At 42.2% G+C, this 13,906-nt stretch overlaps 1 protein-coding gene across 10 annotated transcripts in view; it reads left to right on the top strand.

Moving 5' to 3' along the window:
* Nucleotides 1–13,906, top strand: part of ITPR1 (inositol 1,4,5-trisphosphate receptor type 1) — a 327,977-nt gene that overhangs the window by 140,542 nt on the left and 173,529 nt on the right. For 6 of the 10 annotated variants that reach the window (XM_082728675.1, XM_082728671.1, XM_082728668.1 and 3 more), the window contains exons 12-16: nt 359–403; nt 4,322–4,476; nt 11,071–11,170; nt 12,478–12,638; nt 13,105–13,246. In XM_082728675.1, the coding sequence (XP_082584801.1) occupies nt 359–403; nt 4,322–4,476; nt 11,071–11,170; nt 12,478–12,638; nt 13,105–13,246 (603 nt within the window). The remainder of the gene's footprint in view (nt 1–358; nt 404–4,321; nt 4,477–11,070; nt 11,171–12,477; nt 12,639–13,104; nt 13,247–13,906) is intronic. The other 4 variants (XM_082728673.1, XM_082728677.1, XM_082728669.1 and 1 more) reach the window with 1 other exon arrangement.

Here is a 13,906-nt window from a genome sequence, read left to right as displayed (position 1 = left end):
AGTGTAAGTCTTGCTGGAGGCTATAAATTTTTTATTTCTGTCTAAAACTAAGCAGGATTATCAATGACTGGATACTCCTCTTTAATTTATCTCAGGGTTGTAACTGTTGCCTTGCTAGTAAACTCATTGTGTTCTTCTGTCGACACTTGAGAGCCATCTTTTGGTGACTGGTCGATCGTTCCCTGTGTGTTGTATTCATGTGATATGTGTTGTGGCATGCTGGTCTCATGAGCAGAGGGAAGGGCCGAGTTTTTAGCTGTTCAGAGATGTTCACAGGCCTTGAAGTCTCCTGCAAGTGGAGCCGAGTCCTGGAGAAATCAATGGATGTTTTAATTTCCTAATGATTCTTTTTCATCAGGTAGACCCTGACTTTGAGGAAGAATGCCTGGAGTTTCAGCCCTCAGTAAGTATGAGCAAGAGCCTTCTTGTCTCCATCTGGTAGGGTGAGGCCAAATGATCTGGAACCCCATTTAAGAACTGCCATTTGTCATTGAGTGATGGGGAAGGGGAAACCATAGGATGCCTTAAAAGAGGGTCTTGTTCTGTGCTTCCCTTGAGGGCAGTCATATCTTCCTGTGTTCTGATTGGTCCAGGACTAGCAGTGATGATGCTCCTTCTGTGTGCTTAGTCAAAGGGTTTCCACCTTTAAGTTGCAGAAGTTGGTGCTCTCTTGGAATGCCCCTCGGTAAGAGACAGAGATGGCCCCTTAAGAATGAATATCCGATTGCTGTTGACCTCAATCTATGATTCGCCCAGATTTTTTCAGGGAATGAGTGTGTGAGATGGATAGTGTCATTTAGAGGATGGAGGTCATACCTGAGGCAAGGTGCTCCTGACATTGGAGTAGACACTCGATTGTCTGACCATCTGTCCTTGCTTTCTGCAAACTCAGGAGTAGACTTTATAATGTAGTTTGGAATTTAATGCCAACAGAATCCTTCTTTAGAAGCCATACAACCAATTAATGCTGATTTGGGGGCACTTGGGGGTTGAATTGTCCACAAATAGGTGTTAAAGAGGACAGTGGTACTGTTCTATGGAAATGACGGCTCTCAATAAAGCCCTTCTCTTATACAGTGCTTCATTCTGGTCTAGGATTTTAAAAAAATGCAAATGGTTGCTACTCTGACATGGTTTGTTCATGTGATCATCTCTGGTGAATATAGTACGTGGTCCTGAGCTTGCTTCTTTTTGACTCGGGGCGGGGCATAAAATTCTGGAAGAGCTCACAGGTTTTAAAGTGGATCCATGGATAAAGGGGTTTGAGCTGGAGATGACAGAATGCAGTTGTCTCTGGAAAGTCCAAATTCTGTGGAAATGATGAACCTTGCAGTTACGCTTGGATGCAACATTAGCTCTGGAAGGAGTGAAGAGACGTGCTAGCTGAGGGACTCACGTCGGGAGTTCCTGGACTTGCCGCAGGAGATTATGTCTTTCCCAGTTCTTGAGGGGGCCGCTGCGGGTCCTGCTCCTTCCTTTTATCTTCCTTACTCTTACTCCAAGAGCTCATTTTGAGAGCTGCCTGTCTCCTTGCCCGGCAGGTTGAGAGCACTGACCTGGTCTGACTTCTTGCCAGCGTGCAGTAAAGTCTTTGCCCAACATTGGTGTGTAGTGTTCACGTGGCTGGTCTTCAGAGGCTTGGACTGGTGGGGGTGCCATGTTCCATAGGGCACTTCTTGTCACTGCACCTTCTTTACTTTGAGAGACCCTGTGGGACTTGCCTCTAATGGCGTTAGCACCACCATTTGGGCTGAAACACAGAGTAATTATTATCCTCTCTGAGATGACTTCGAAGGAGAGCTGTGGCTTCTGCCCATGAGACCTGACCCCCATTTGAACATTGAGCTGTATGAAGAATGGGGCTGCCCTCCTGGCCTGTTGATGGGTGTGGGGAGGTCAGGCATTTGTAGCACAGGAGGAAGAATGTAGTGATCCAAAAGCAGGGCAGGAAGAGAGGCAGAATTGGGTTTAAATAGCTGACCCTCCCTTTGCTTGAGCTGTGGGACTGAAGGAGCTACATTTTCCTCTCTGGCCCTCACTTCCCTCCTCTGTAAAAGTGGCGGAACTGCTTGTTATAATGCCCAAGTGAGCTGTGGTACCCAAGACGCAGCCCAAAGTAAGCGCTCAGCATGGAGCATTTGTGTAGGTTGGACAAGATCATTAGCATTTTTAGTGCCTTTACATCCATCCATGAGTTCATCTGGGCTGCACAGCAGCTGTGTGAAAGGAGTTAGGGGAGATTTGATGATGTTTGTTGGACCGATGAGGAACCAGAGCATGGTTCTAACTCGTCAGACCTGTCTTGGTTCAATCAGAGTTCAGTCATCTTTCTATTTTCTCCTGCTTCTCCATGCCCTGGTGGTGGAATGTGCCAGCAGGCGTGGGTGCAGATCTAGACCGCATTGCTTTGGCTGCTTTGGATGTTGCCTTGGTGGCGGTCTTCATTTGGAGATCTGCCCCCAGGAGCCCAGTGGCCCATATGGACACCCTGAGCCACGCGGCCCAGCTCCTGCCTCTCTGGGGAAGGTGTTAGCATTAGGAGAGTCCTATACCCCTCACCTTCTTGTAGGCTGGGAAACTTGAGCAGGAAAGCTGGAGTTGGGAAAGCATGGGAGAGGAAACTTTGTTCTGCTCGTGGGTCACGTACATCCCCGAGACTGGCATCCAGTGCCTGTAGGAATCTCTGCCTAGAATCTTACTTAACTTGTTGAGCTTGTTCTTCTCAATTTAGCAGCACCCATGAGCTGCATTCTTGACGCCAGAGGGAGAGAAAGGACAATCCCAGGCTGGCTCTCGTCTTGCAGCCTGCTGCACATGTGCCTTTCCTCCCACTAGGTGGCAAACGCCGACTGCACACAAAGAATGTGAAGCCGCTGTCTTGCGGTTCCAAGTCCAGATACAGGCACTCCATGCAATTTTAATTTTTCTTCAGTGTTCCAGCAGATCTGAAATCGAACTGCCAGCCTGTAGCTGAGCTGTGTGTCGCAAGCCAGAATCAGGTCAGGGCTTATTTTAAAGTGGTATGTGGAAGACTTTGCAGGTCAGAGTGGTTAGATGAGGGCAGAGCTTTTCCTTGAACTGGGGTAGTTGGTGCTCTCCAGTAGATTCATCCTCGAGGGTAGAACCAACAATGAACTGCGGCTTTGTTTGGACGGTGCTATAAGGTATTAGAGGAGAGGGCATGGGGAGGAAGACACAGAGCTTCTGCATAGTAAAGGAAACCTTTGTATTTCCTTTCTCCCTCCCTCTCCCCTCATTCTCCCTCCATTCCCTTCGTCCTTTTTGCAAACAAGAGCAGGGGCTGCCCGATGAGCTAGAACAGACCATTGCCTGCAATCTTAGATGTCAGGCCCTGGAATTAACTTCTCTCATCCTCTCTCCTTGGCGTGTTAAACCTGATTTCCTTTTACCCGTTCCCCAGTTGGAAAAGAGTCCGTGCCTCAGCCCAAGCCAAGCACGTTAGTGACAAAGAAAATGTGATTTTTCCCAGTAGATACAAGTGGATGTTGTCTTCTTGTAAGGACGTTGAAAATTAAAAATAATCCCACATAGAGTCTCAGTGCCGGGAGCCACGTAGCAAAGCCTATGCGAGGACGTGACTGTCGAAGCATAATGCTTAAATCCACTCAGGCAGATGGACTCTGGGGCCTACAGTGTGTTTTTATAGTTTCTCAGGAAAGCTTTCGTCATTGTTCATTAGTCTTAACTGTCAGAGATTTTCTTCAGCCTCCACCAAATCCCTTACATAACAAGAGAGGCCCCTTTTCCCCTGAATTGTCGTCGGCAGTGCTCCTTGATTAATTATGAACTTTTTTTCAGGGCTAGTCTGACTTCTCAAATATTTTTCTTGGCCACCCTGGGATCTCTGCTTACGAACTCTTGGATGCAGGCTTATTTTATTTTACTTTTTCTCCTGGGAAGTAGATGTATCATATTATTGCTAGCCCATTTAACTGTAGCTTAACACAATGACCCATAACCAAAGCCACAGGATGAGTTTTTCTCAAAGTGCTTCTTCTCTCTCCAACTACTGCAGACGGATGTACCCTGTGGACTTCATCACCTCTCTAGCACTCTTTCCGTGGACATCTGTTACTGTAACCCTGCATTGTTTAAACATTTTTTTGCAACACAAGGAGGTAGAGTGTAAATATTCTTGGCGTGGGTGGCCGACTGTCCTCTTTCATGACTGCTCTGAAACTGTGGTTCTTTTCCTGCCAACTGCTAATGTTTCTTCCCTGTTCCTGTGGACTGTGCAGTGATTGTAGTGAGGGAAGGTCTGGTGTGCAGAATCCATGACTTGATGACTTTTCCTCCTCAGGTGGACCCTGATCAGGACGCCTCTCGAAGCAGGTTGCGAAATGCCCAAGAAAAGATGGTGTACTCCCTGGTTTCTGTGCCGGAAGGCAACGACATCTCCTCCATTTTTGAGCTAGACCCCACCACTCTCCGTGGAGGTGATAGCCTTGTTCCAAGGTATGATTCTAAAATGGCTTATCCTGAGTGGGTCAGAGCTGGTATATGTGACCTGGTTGGGCTTCTTGGAATCCGAATCATCATTGCCTTTCTTGAAGCTTTTGTAAAGGATTTGTTCTGGTTGCCCATTGGAATGGTGGCTGGTTTGTTTATGGCTCATTAGTTTTAAGTTCTCAAGAACCTAATTTATTTTTATTTATTTAATTTACTTTATTTAGGTGAACAAGTCAAATCCTAAGCCTCAGTAGCTCCATATATCTGATTTCCTCTACTTGTGTCCTCATTTCCCAACTTGAGAGATCCCCTAAGTCAACTGAATAAACAGTGGTAAAGAAATTCTGGGAAATGGAATATTTGTAGTTCATTGAGTATGTAGTGGAATACGAGATGTCAGACCAGTGTTGTTTGGTTATTTTGTTAAATTTGACTCTTGGTTTAGTTGCACAAGGATGCATTTTGGAATAACTCAGGTGGGATGAAAACTTGTGCTTAATACCCAGATCAGCCGCACTATTATCAATGATGGCTTACATTTACTGAGTGCTGATTACATGCCATGTAATCATGCCAAGTGCTTTTATTTCTGTTACGTGGTTTGATCGTCACAAACCCGCCCCTCCCCTCGTCCCCAGCTGTGAGCTACGTGTTACTACTTTCCCTTCTAAGTAGACGCCGAAGCTCAGAGAGTTTAAGCAACTCCTCACACATCAGCCAGTCCCTTTGCAGAGCCCCAAATATTAAACACCGAAGACAGACAGGGTTGTTGGGGACAGTTCTCACTCTAAAGCACAGCATTGGTTAGCAGCAATCTCCTTGGCATCTGTAGGTTTTACACATGGCTCCTCTGACTACCACTCTGTGTTTTGTTATTCGTGTACGTCATTGCCGTGTCACCGTTCAATCTGTCGGTGAAGCAGTGATGCCATGTGGGTGCTCTCAGCAGTAGCAGAGAAGCTTCTCTTGTGCTGTTGGATTGACGAAACGAGGACAGTGTCCGCATAGAAGAGATTTTACAGTGCAAGGAGGCCTTCCATGGCCATCCAGTTAAAGGGTTGCTTCGTTCTTAAACTCTGCTGGGTTGTTAGTTTTTTGAGAATTGGGGGAAAGCTAGGATGTTCCTCTAGAAAATCTTAAGTATGTGCACAGCTTTGCATTCCCCAGGGTTGGAACTCCTGATTTAGATTGCCTTTTTCTTTTCTTTCTTTCTTCTTTTTTTTTTAAATAACAGATTTGTTGAGGTCTAAGTCATATTCTATACAGTTCACCTAACATGCTCAGTTCAGTGGTTTTTAGGGGATGAGCAGAATCGGGCAGCTGTCATCACGGTTTTAGAACATTTTTCCCAAAAAAGAACACCATATCCTTTCTCCATCACTCTCATTTCCCCATGTTCCACGTCCAGTCTTAGACTCAGCTGCGTCCTGTCTTTAGTGATCTTCCTGTTCCGGACATTTCATGTAAATGTAACCTGGGATCTTTAGTGACTGGCTTATTTTACTTTCCTCCATATTATAGCATGTATTAGTACTTCATTTTATCTTACTGTTGAATAACATTCCATTATGTAGTTTTATCCCACTGTATTTATCCACTTATTTTTTCATATTTTTCTAAAAGAAGGTTTAATGCCCATTCTCTAAAACAAACAAAAAAAAAAACCGTTATTGGGGCACCTGGGTGGCTCAGTGGGTTAAAGCCTCTGCCTTCTGCTCAGGTCACGATCCCTGGGTCCTGGGATCGAGCCCCACATTGGGCTCTCTGCTCAGCAGGGAGCCTGTTTCCTCCTCTCTCTCTGCCTGCCTCTCTGCCTACTTGTGATCTCTATCTGTCAACATTTTTTTTTTAAGATTTTATTTATTTATCTATTTGTTTGTTTAAAGTAATCTCTGTGCCCAACATGGGGCCCAAGCTCACGACCCCAGGATCAAGAATTGCTTGCCCTACTGACTGAGCCAGCCAGGCACCCCATATTTATCCGCTTATTACCTGATGGTCATTTGGGTTGTCTGCCCTTTTTGGCTAATATGCTGCTGTGAACATTTGTTGTACACATTATTGGGGAGGGAACATAAGGCTTCCTTCTCTTGGGTATAGATCTAGAAGTGGAAGAAGAGTATGTTATATGGTAGCTATCTAACCTTCTGAGGAACTGCTAGATTGTTTCCCAACGCAGATGCACCATTTTACATTCCCACCACCTGTGTGCGTGGGTTTTGATTTCTCTACGTTCTCTCTCTCCAGTACTTGTTACTGTCTTTTTATGTGAGCCGTCCTGGTAAGTGTGAAGTGGCACTTCACTGTGGTTTTGATGTGAATTTCTTTGAGGCCTAATAAGGTTCATTATCTTTTCATGAGCTTGTTGGCCACTCATGTAACATCTTAGAAAATTTTTTTTCCATTTGAAAAATTGCATTGTCTTTTTATTACGGAATTTTAAGTGTTCTTTATTCTAGATATAAACCTCTTACTAGGTATATGATTTGCAAGAATTTTCTCCCATTCTCTGGATTTTTTCACTTTTTAGATGGTATCTTTTGAATTAGAAAGGTTTTAAATTTTGTTGAAGTCCAATTTACCTATTTTTTCTTTGATTACTTAAGTTTCTAGTTTCTTAAGAAAACCATTGCCCATTTCAAGGTCAAAAACAATTATGCCGATGTTTTCTTCTAAGAGTTTTATAGTTTTTGCTCTCTACTCTTAAGGTCTTTGACCCATTTTGAGATCCCTTTAAAATATGGTTTGTAGTATAGTACATTGATTTTTATGTTTAAGATTTTATTTATTTTGAGAGAGAGAGTGCGTACGGGGGAGGGACAGAGGCAGAAGGAGACAGAGAATCCCAAGTGGACTCCACGCTGAGCACAGAACCCCACACTGGGCTCAATTTCATGACCCTGAGCTGGAATCAAAAGTCAGATGCTCAACAGACTGAGCCACGCAGGCACCCCAGTAGATTGCTTTTTAAAAGCTTTCTTTCTCATTGACTTGTTAACTAGATAAATACAGGTCTGTAGAACCCAATTGCATTTTAGTTTAAGTAAGTTTCCATATGTTGTGTCCTCTGTTCTGGTAGTGATTTAATGAATTTGGTTAAGTTCCCAGGAGATGAGGGAATGACATTTATATTACATGCTAAACGTTTTAGTTTGCAAGGGATAGCGAAGAACAGGACCCTGTGATTTGTGATTTGACATCATTTTATTAGAAGGTGTCTCGTGACATTCCCTTGGCATGGGGAGTAAGGTGCTAGCTAGTTGACCATATTTCCCAATGGGTGGAAAATCCACATGATCCTGTAGGAAGGGGGAAGTTGAGTCTAAGCTTTTAGGTCAGATGGCCAAGCAGCTTTGGCTGGTTAGAGACTGTGCTTCTATATCCACTTCAATTTATTTCTGTTTCTCTGTTGGAAAACTCTTGGTGGATAGTTGTCCATAGGTAGATGGATTCTAAACTCTTAAATGAGGGAAGACTTGTATTCACCATGGAAAAGTGTCCAGTATGGTCTACCAGTGTTAGTTAAAAGTCTTTATCCATTTTTGCCTTTGACCAACAACCCAAGAGCCAGAATTGAATGGGCTCCTTATGCATTATTCCTGTGGAGAGGTAAAAAGCCTTAGGGGTAGTTTACTCATTTCCCTGCATCTTAAAGCTGTGCTAAATATTGCTTGTTGGAAGATCAGGAAGTCTAAAGTAGATAAATGAATGTCTCTGAAATGATGTTAGCAAAGGAATTTTTGGGGTAGTCACTGGTTAAAAGAATCTTTCCAAGCCAAAATGAAAAGGATAATGGCAAATTCTGGATATACTAAATAAGATAATAAAATTACAATATATGTAAGTTAGATGAATTGAATGAACTTTGGGAGAACATCCAACTTTGTGGCTGTTTTGTAACTGTCCCAATCTCATGGCTTTTGCGTTAAGGATTGGGAATGAGACTTGGGATGAACGGATATAATGCTCTTTGTGTCTTAAATATAATTTGGCCTAGAGCTTTATAGAATGTAATCATCCAATTAAAAGCTAAGCTCCAAGCTTTGGTTATACTTTGAAACTAAGAAAATGAGTCCAAGCCACTCAGAAGAAAAAGAACTGAAAATCTCTGTCAGATTTCTTGTTCATGTTGTTTCATGTAAATTCATTTTAGTTTACATAAAAATCGCTAGGGTTGCCCTTACTTATAGTGTTCAGGGCAGTTAGAATGAGGGAAAGAGAAGGCAGAGAGGATGTCCTAAAGACAGTTGTCTGGTTTGATGCTGCCCTCACCTCTTTTCCATGTCTACCTTTGCTGTAAATTCCTCTTAACGCAAGTGATGTCTGTGGTCCCTTATCTGCCCAGCCCCAACAGTGTTCAAAGTTCCAGCTCAGGGTTTCTATAACAAAAAACTATCATGATTTTCTGAAGCCTCATTGATATCTTCTAAAAGTCCTTCAGTACTTACCTTGACTGTCTCCCAACTTAATGCTTTTTAATGTGCATTTCCCATTACTTGCTTTTGTTTGGTATTCATTGATCTTGTCTCACTAATGTGGTAGGTTCTTGATGTAAGTATTTCTACTACTTTCTTAAAGCAGATGGAAAATCACTGTAGAATTATCCATGCTCACTATAAAAAGCAAAAACAAAAATGTGTTAATGTCACAGAGAGCAAAGGAGCAAATAAAAATTACATAAAATTTAAGTATTGAGAGATAACCACTGTTAACATTTATGGTTTATTAGGGTTATAGTTTGAGACAGGTCTCTGGGCACACAGCTAACATGTATATAATTTATCATAAATGGAATTATAAACTATTTTTAACATTTTTTACTGGGGATGTTCTGTACATATTTCCAAGTATATATGGATTATAATCACTTTACCTTGTTGGTATTCTACTGCATGTGCTACACAGTTAACTAGTCCACTGTTGAGACTTTGGATTGTTTGCAGTTTTTCACTCTTGTAAGTATTGTTTTGTTAAATGTTTCCATGCCCCACTTTGTACTTGTGCTGTCATTTTAAGTGAAAAAAAATCTAAAAATGGCATTGCTGGGTGAAAAGGTAGATACATTTTACTTGTTTTATAAAGTGCCAGACTCCCTTCCAGAGTTTTACCTGTTTACACTCTCACCAGGAGTGTGAGGAGAAGTTATTTCCCTAAGCTCTGGTATATACTGGGTTATCTCAGTCTCCAAGATTTCTGGACTGTGGTAAAGTGATACATAGTTTTAATTTATATGAATTGCATACTAAGGAGATTGAATGTATACTTTTAAGTTTATTGTCCATTTATACCGCATTATTATATTACTGGCTTATGTCCTAGTCTCATTTTCATTTCCAGTATTTATGTTCTTACTCATTTTGAAGATCTCTTTATAAATGCAGATGAATAACCTTTTTAGGCTATGTGGTATTCTCTCATTTTCCCAGGTTGTCCTTTTTCTTTCAGCTGTTCCTGATTTTTTTTTATTTGTTTGTTCTTTTTTTTTTTTTGCTTTACAGAAGATAAAAAATTTAAACTGTATTATAAGATGTATCCATCTTTGACTTTTCAAACTTACAAAACTTTTATGTTCCTATGTGCTTTAGAGGCTTTCCCTACCACAAGATTATTAAATATTAACTCATGTTTTATCCTAGTAATTTTATTTTTTTGTTTTTTATTCCATATGAAAATTTCAAATGTTACTTTATCAACTCTCATGATCTGCATTAATATATACTCAGGAAGGACTTGTTGTTACTCTGTCTCCTACTCAGTTTGTTCTGAGATACTCATTTAGAAGAATGATCTTTTTTTTTTTTTTTTTAAAGATTTTATTTATTTATTTGACAGAGAGAGATCACAAGTAGGCAGAGAGGCAGGCAGAGAGAGAGAGAGGAGGAAGCAGGCTCCCCGCTGAGCAAGAGAGCCCGATGCGGGACTCGATCCCAGGACCCTGAGATCATGCCCTGAGCCGAAGGCAGCGGCTTAACCCACTGAGCCACCCAGATGCCCTAGAAGAATGATCTTAAAGATTTTTTTTTTTTTTTAATTTGAGAGAGAGAGTGAGAGCGAGAGCATGAGAGGGGAGAAGGTCAGAGGGAGAAGCAGACTCCCCATGGAGCCGGGAGCCTGATGTGGGACTCGATCCCGGGACTCTGGGATCATGACCTGAGCCAAAGGCAGTCGCCCAACCAACTGAGCCACCCAGGCGCCCCAGAAGAATGATCTTATATTTAGAGATACAAATATCCCAATGTTAGAATCCTTAGGAATGATTTCTTTCTTTCTTTCTTTTTTTTTTTTTTTTAAACTATCATTTTAAAAACTACTAACATTATGGACTTTGGGGAGGGCATGTGCTATGGTGAGTACTGTGAATTGTGTAAGACTGATGATTCACAGACCTGTACCCCTGAAGTGAGCAAAGGAATGATTTCTTATTATAAATATATCAGAATATATCTCAGTAGCCATTTGCTTCTCAGTCTATATTTTCTAGTGTATGTAACAAAAACTATTTGGATACCTTTTTATTTTGATAGAATATATTCTAGGCCAGTGGCTATAGAGAACCTAAAAATTCCTATGCCGCAAATCCTTTTTTATTCCCCCCTTTAGAAACTCCTATGTCCGGCTCAGACACCTGTGCACTAATACCTGGGTTCACAGCACAAATATCCCCATCGACAAGGAAGAAGAGAAACCCGTGATGCTGAAAGTAAGTCCTGGAACTTGGCTGCCTCCTTTGGTCTTGTGTTCCCTAATGAAAGGGCTCCTTTGAGAACTGATGGAAGGGTAGAGGCTGCGTTTTTTTGGTTTGGCCAGTGTGTGGTCATGGACAAACTTGAATGCAGTGAAAGAATTCTCTCCAAGGGACCTGGCTAAAGCAAGCCCAGGCTTTTTGAAATAAACAGAACTTTTTTTAATTCCATGGCTTTTGCCCTAAAGGTTGAGCAATTGTCTGGATTTCACGTTGGTCTGAAGGATCATTTTTGGCTGGGGGAATGTTTGCTTGTGCCTTGAGGAACATCAGATACCTAGTCAGTTTTCCCCAATCTTTATTATTTATCTCTCTGTGTACTTAAATATACTTTTATTTTTTGAAAGTTCTCTCAGCCCCTTTAATTTCTCTCACTGAATCCCCCTCCCTTTCACTACCTTCTCCAGGGTCATAGAGCATAAATTCACAAACACGGACTTTGTTTTTAAAAAATGAAATGATACTTTCATTTTTTAAAAAAGATTTTATTTATTTATTTGACAGACAGAGATCACAAGTAGGCAGAGAAGCAGGCAGAGAGAGAGAGAGGGAAGCAGGCTCCCTGCTGAGCAGGGAGCCCGATGTGGGGCTTGATCCCAGGACCCCGGGATCATGACCTGAGCCGAAGGCAGAGGCTTAACTCACTGAGCCACACAGGTGCCCCTGGTACATTGTCTACCCTTATAATACTCAGAGTAAATAATTACCATTTTGCTCATTTGCTTTTTCCTTATGTGTTTATAAGCATATTTTTAAGTTACAGCAGTCTTAATATGCTTCTTTTAACAAATAAAGGTATAAATCGATACCAGAGCCCATTTTCTGCCTCACACTTACCCACAGTAAGAATCTCCAGAGGTAACAACTGTTAATGATTTGGGGTACTTCCTTCCAGATGTTTGTTTATGTCTAGTTAATTTTAAATGCAAGATAGCTTCAGCTCTTTGGATAGCCCAGTGTCCATAAATATAGTGTTTTGTTTTTTGGGGTTTTATTTTTTTTTCATTTTATTTTATCTTATTTATTTATTTGACAGATAGAGATCACAAGTAGGCAGAAAGGCAGGTAGAGAGAGAGGAGGAAGCAGGTTCCCTGCTGAGCAGAGAGCCCGATATGGGGCTCGATCCCAGGACCCTGGGATCATGACCTGAGCCGAAGGCAGAGGCTAACCCATTGAGCCACCCAGGTGCCCCAGTATAGTGTTTGATTAATGTGTTCCTCTCTCAATCCAAGAGACAGTTCCATAAAAACATTCTGCTTTTCAGATCGGCACCTCCCCTGTGAAAGAGGATAAGGAAGCATTTGCCATAGTTCCAGTTTCCCCTGCGGAGGTTCGGGACCTGGATTTTGCCAATGATGCCAGCAAGGTGCTGGGTTCCATAGCTGGGAAGCTGGAGAAGGGCACCATCACCCAGAATGAAAGAAGGTAGGGCTTCAGCAAGAGCCAGACGCACTCATCCTCAGCCACTGTGGACTTTTTAAATCCCTTGATTGCAGAAAGAGAAAAATGCCAACTCTGAACAACCTTGTATGAGAGGAGCAGGCCTTAGCATTTATATGTGGCTTCAACCTGTGGTTTTCAAAAACCACATTCACTTCTTTGAAAGTCTCTAAAGTTGAAAAGACCGGTCTATCTCCAGTTTGGGGCCAGTGTTACTCTGAAATGAAATTTGATGGCTCCTATTTTATGAAGATGGTTAGCCTTTTTTAGACGATCGTGTGCTCTGTGTATTTTACTCATTCGGGTAATCGGTTGTCACTCGCAGGGAAATTGGGAAGAATGGATCCACTTGGGTTTAACTACCTCATTAGGCCTGAGTCTCCCAAGGTGACGCTTCCAACCTATTGGACGTTAAACATTTCCCATCTCTAATTGCTTCTTTACCCCTAAGGTCTGTAACCAAGCTGCTGGAAGACTTGGTTTACTTTGTCACCGGTGGCACTAACTCTGGTCAAGATGTACTTGAAGTGGTCTTCTCCAAGCCTAACAGAGAACGGCAGAAGCTGATGAGAGAACAGAATATCCTCAAGCAGGTTTGTGAAATGCGAGGTACTGGGACCTTTGTAAGGCATCGGTGAGATCCCTGCTCTTACACAGGGATGTGTGTGGTTCCCACGTGGAAGGCTTGATCAACTGACTTTTGGAGAAAACAGACTTGATGCTTGTAGAGCAGTTTTGAGTTCAGAACAGTAGCGAGCGGAAAGCACACAGTACACACTGCCGGTCCACACACATGCATAGCTGTACCCATCATTCACATGTGCCACTGCAGTGGTCCATCTCTTACAGTTGGTGGACCTGCATTGACACATCCTAGTCCCCCCAAATCTGTAGTTTACATTAGGATTCACTCTTGGGGGTCACATACTCACTCTTAGAATGTAGGCAAATATATAATGACATCCATCAGTATAGTATCATGCAGAATATTTTTACTGTCTTAAAACACCTCCATACTCTGCCTATTCATCCCTCCCTCCCCTCAGTCCCTGGCAATCACTGAACTTTTTATTGCCTCCTTTGTTTAGCCTTTTCTAGAATGTCTCATAGTTGGAATCTTACAGTATGAGGCCTTTCCAGACTGTCTTCTTTCACTGAGTAATATGCACCTGAGGTTCCTCTGTGTCTTTTCATGGCTTCATAGCTCAGTTCAGTTGAAAATGCACTTGTTGAATCTCAATGTGTGAGAATTC

This window comes from Mustela nivalis (genome assembly GCF_964662115.1).
Source record: "Mustela nivalis genome assembly, chromosome: 1".
Taxonomy (NCBI): Eukaryota; Metazoa; Chordata; class Mammalia; order Carnivora; family Mustelidae; genus Mustela; species Mustela nivalis.
The sequence above is the reverse complement of the archived record's forward strand: the minus strand, read 5'-3'. Positions and strand labels throughout refer to the sequence as shown.